The 5,149-nt window shown below is 39.2% G+C and overlaps 1 protein-coding gene across 1 annotated transcript; it reads left to right on the forward strand.

The window, feature by feature from the left end:
- The first annotated feature begins 2,969 nt into the window (after positions 1-2,969).
- LOC102210512 (carcinoembryonic antigen-related cell adhesion molecule 21-like) lies at positions 2,970-4,918 on the forward strand. The gene is made up of 4 exons (XM_005753449.1): positions 2,970-3,305; positions 4,078-4,423; positions 4,506-4,563; positions 4,781-4,918. The coding sequence occupies exons 1-4, from the start codon at positions 3,071-3,073 to the stop codon at positions 4,916-4,918; spliced, it is 777 nt and encodes a 258-aa protein (XP_005753506.1). The 5' UTR covers positions 2,970-3,070.
- The last annotated feature ends 231 nt before the right edge of the window (positions 4,919-5,149 follow it).

The following is a 5,149-nucleotide window of genomic DNA, read 5'->3' on the forward strand; positions in this document are numbered from 1 at the left end:
GGGGTGCCGTCCGGGTCTTCCTCATACCCATCCACTGACAGACCTCCTTGAACAACACTGCCTCGAAATTCTGGCCCTGGTCACTGTGCAGTTCCTCTGGTACCCCGAACCGGCAAAACATCTCGTTGACCCGACATTCAGCCGTGGTAACAGCGCTCTGGTCGGGGCAACCGGAACGTAGCGGTTCCTCTGGTCAGTGGTGGGGAAGGGTCCCAGGATGTCCTGACCCTGCCGCACCATGAACCAGCTGGAGGAAAGGGCATCTGCATTGGTGTGGAGACGTCCCGCCCGATGACGAACCTCAAAGTGGTAATCCTGCAGCGTCTCCAACCACCGGGCTAGCTGTCCCTCCGGTTCTTTAAAGTTGAGCAGCCAAGTGAGGGACGCATGGTCTGTGCGCAGAAGAAACTTCTTTCTGTAGAGGTATGGTCTGAAATGGCGGAGACCCAGAATGATGGCCAGCAGCTCTCGACGGGTGACAAAATAGTTCCTCTCCAGTGTGCTGAGGGAGCAGCTGTAGTAGGAGATGACACGCTCCCCCTCCGATGGTGACAAGTACAGACTATAAGCTTTGCACATGTAACCTCCTCACTCAGCTTCTCCAATAAGGTTCAGACCCTCTCCACTTACAAACAGAATGAATGTAATGTACCCGAAACAGAACATGTTTCATAGCATTGACATGGCACTTCATTTGCAACACACACATACACACATACACACAAACATACGCAAACACACACTTGTATGTACACTGCTGTGACTGCAGTCAGTTTCTAGCAGAGAGAACTGTGGTCCTTTTGCGTGCTAACTCAAAGATAATAATAGGGTTCAGTGGAAAATATTACTGAAAACATAACCTGCAAGCACTAACCAAATGTCCATGATCTCAGCAGCACAGACTGCTGCTGAGATCATGAGCTGTGATAATGGCAGCCTACAGTGGGCAGGCCAGGAACTGTAAGACAGCAGAACAAGATAAACTGGTGCACAATAATGGTGATGTTTTCAAAATGTGCATCATTGGTATTAATAATTTATTGTTATTATTATTTATTATTATTATCATTGTCTTTATTATCTTAACAGGCTGTTAACATGCATTAACATTTGTATGAGTATTTTGACAGGAGAATCGTTTGACTCTTGTACCATTTTGTTTTTTTACACTCCATCAGGTTTGAGCAGGAGACTTTTAGAAAACAATTATAAATACATATATAAATGTAGAGAAATAATATAAACACTTTGTTGAAAACTGAAAGTTACTTGAACATCTAAAATATTCAGGGCAAGATGGCAAAACCACATTGATTGTCTTGCAGATAACGAAAGAACCACAGAGGAAGGACGTTCATGTTTAGTTTCAAAGGTGCTTTGTGTGCCAAACCATTGTACAAAAACAGTCATGTCAGTCCTTCTGTTTTTCAATCGATTTTAACCTGTGAGTTAATCTTGTCTACTTTTATATTTACTGTCAACTTTATGCTTGCACACAAGACTTCAACCAACATGTTGCTGACAGATTTTCAACATCTGTTCGTCTGTTTCATCTTCTACATTTCAGGTATGAGTAATTATTTATACATTGTTATGAAAAGAAAGCAAAAATTTTATTTACATTCTAAGAAAAGAAAAAAAACCTGACGTAAAAATGATAAGACAATGAATTCGATTCCTGATAAAAGTTTCTGCTAAAGGTGTTATAGGAGGAGAAACCAGGATCTGTGCTTTCAAAGGTTCATCAGTGGATCTGCACTGCTCACATCAACATCTGAGTTCAAGCAGAAAATGGTTCACTATATACTGGGATGGTTATAAGTATGTTCAGAGTGAGCTCTCTGTGGATGGACAACGTGTAACATACAACATGTCTAAAGGGAAAAACCCAACTTTACCCATCAATGATCTAAGAGAGAGTGATGCAAACACTTACTGCTGTATGGAGACTACAGACAGTGCAGGAAACTGTTGGCTCAACAGAATTAGTCTACAAGTTGTTACAGGTACAGTGACTTTTACTCATTGATTACTTTCCAAATGACATCATTGTAAAGTTTTTATCCATCATCCTTTCAGAGCTGCAGGTAAAGGTGATTCCTGCCACAGAGGGACAGACAGTAACACTGATGTGCAGCAGCAGCAGCTGTCCTCTGACTGAAAAGCCTGCAGCCTACATCTGGTACAAGAACAGAGAGTTTCTCTATGAGGACTGGTCTCCCTGGTACCAAGAGCTGCTCAGCAGTGAGGAAGCAGTCACATACTCCTGTGCTGTCAAAGGCTACGAGCATCTCAGAGCCCCTCAAGTCTCTGTGGGTGAGTCATGATGTTTATTGTGCTACAAACCCTTCAGCAAAAATCTGTAAAAATGGCCTCAGTACAAATATTAAATCTAATTTCTTTTTGTCCAGATTCTATCACACAGATATGCTTCAGTGTGACTTATGGAAACACTTCTTTCCACAATGAGACATCAGTGAATGAGCGGCACTCCATCACATATCCCAGAGGTAAAAATTCCACACTCTACAAACACATCTCCAGTTAATATCAATTCTAGTCAGATTTGTTGAAACTATCATTTATAGGTACTATATGAGCTCTTTGAATATATCTATACATAGTAACAATAGGTGTGTTTATCCCTTTTCTACAGAGGTTCATGTTCAAAGAGCTTCTTTCACCTCGGTGTTTGTCACACTGACCTGTAACACCAGCTGTAACCTGACTGATGATCAAACTGTCTACATGTGGTATCACAACAAAATAAACTATTATGAGAATCAACATCATTCAACTCATAACTCTTCAACAGGCACATTCTCTTGTGCAGTTAAAGGCCACGAACATCTTCAATCTACAGAAGTTTGCAAGTTTCAAATCTATGTTGCCAACTAATAATGAACTCAAGTGCTGGAATACAGACCAATCAAACAACTCTAAATCTTCCATCTATATTTCAGGTGTTCAGGATAAAAACTGCTGGAGAGTGAATTATGTCAGCAGGAGAATCTGTGCTCTGGAAGGATCTTCAGTCAACATCACAAGTGAATACTCACATCCTGATAACATGAAGCCAGAGTTTAAATGTTGGAGTAAAAAATGGAGAAAAGATAAAGTGGAAGTTGAAGAGCTGATTGAGGCTGCAGGTCGTGTGGAGTATCAGGACAACATGAAGAACCAACACATCCTGACCATCAACAACCTGAAGAAGAATGACTCAGGAGGATACACATTCAGATTCAACAAACATCATGAAAGATGGACACAGTCTGATCTGCCTGGAGTCTTTTTGATTGTCACAGGTAAATCTAAACTCCTCACTCAACAGACTTTACTCATTAATGTCTGAACAGGAGCAGAGGTGGAAGAAATATTCAGATGCTGTGAACATGTCAATGCTGCACTGCAAATGCTCATTACAAAGAAAAAGTCCTGCACTTAACCCTCTCAGGCTCAAATTAAACTTTTTGTTGCTAATGCACAACCAAGTCCTGCAGTGGTACTTCTGAGTAAAAAAAACTCATAACATATCTATGTGGGCTAATCAGGTTGTTAGTTTTTAACTGTTGCAAATCTGCAACGCCTGCCTCGAGGGGGTTAAAACTGAAATCATTCAAGCTTTCAGAAAAAAAATGCATTTCATATTGTATAAAATAGTTCTTATTATGAAGGAAAAAATATGTTTTACTTTTCTAGAAGAAGCACTCATGTGTCTTTTCCATTTCTAACTTTGGTGTTTTTTTTTTTTTATTTGAACAATTTGGATACTGTTATTTTGTTTGAGCTATAAAGCAATTACTCATCATTTCAGCATTTAACGCTTTGAAATCTAGGAGCATACATCACTTCTTAACTGTCAACTTTAAATGAGGTCAGAAGAATTTTGAACAATAACATTTCTGGCTAATTTTTTTTGTTTGTTTGTTTGTTTGTTGTTATAACTCTACATTCACAAGAACCACATTTCCAAACCATAAATGTTGCATTTCCATTCCAAAATGTTTTCAGTTTGACAATTAAAAATCAATGAAAATGGTGCATAAATAATGATTTTTTATTTTTTTTTACTTTCAGAGCTGAGAGTGAAGATGAGTCCTTCTGCAGTGGTGACAGAGGGTCAGAGAGTCACACTGACCTGCAGTACCAGCTGTCCTCTGACTGACAACACAAACTACATTTGGTACTTGAACAGTCGACCTCTGACCCCAAGAGAGAACCAGAACAAACATCTGATCCTAGACCCAGTCAGCAGGGAGGATGCAGGAAGCTACTCCTGTGCTGTGAAAACCAACAAAGATATCAGCTCTGCTCCAAAGACTCTCACTGTCCAAAGTATCACAGGAACATGGACACCAGCAGCTGCAGGAGTTTCTGCAGCTCTGCTGGTTTTAATACTTCTCACTGTCTGCTGGTGTGTTAGGTGAGTAACGCTTTGATCTCATTCAGGTCAATATGTTCTTCTGATATGGCTTTAATTATATATATATTTTCTATCTGTTCAGAAAAAAGAGGATTTCTAACCAGCCTTCAAGAGCTGAAACATTAGGCAACAAACAGCAGGTACCAAACAGGAAACAAAAAATTATTCTGCAATAACAGCTGAAATAAAACAAGCCGCTTGAACACCTTGTTTTTCTTCATATAAATCTATTCCTGCTTAACCCAAAAGCATGTATTTTTAGCCTTTGTATTGTTCTCCGTCATGTGAATTATAACCTCTATATATAAATGTATGTAGATATACATTAATAAAATGTGATGTTATTTGTCTATGCAGATTTTTCCTGATTTCATAAATAAAAACGTTCCAGGTGAATCGGATGAGCAGGATGGTCATCACTATGTCAGGCTGCGTTTCAGTTTGAAAAACAACACTGACATCTACTCAACCATCGAGTTATCGCCTGCTAAGTAAATACACCTTCTTTTTTTTTGCTTTATTCATCATATTCAAACTGTGATTTGAAATCACTTGTTGATTTGAAAATTATTTCCTTTCTTTAAATTAGAATGACGACGACTTCCAGTGACTTTGCAAGAAGTGAAACATCAAACAATGAAGAGCAGGTACATGACAGGATTCAAGTGTAAAACATCAACTCCTCTATTTTTCTTCATATCTTCAATCATTTGTTATCTATCAAGA

The sequence above is a fragment of the Pundamilia nyererei genome, unplaced genomic scaffold (genome assembly GCF_000239375.1).
Source record: "Pundamilia nyererei isolate P.nyererei 1_Seehausen unplaced genomic scaffold, PunNye1.0 scaffold00428, whole genome shotgun sequence".
Lineage (NCBI taxonomy): Eukaryota > Metazoa > Chordata > Actinopteri > Cichliformes > Cichlidae > Pundamilia > Pundamilia nyererei.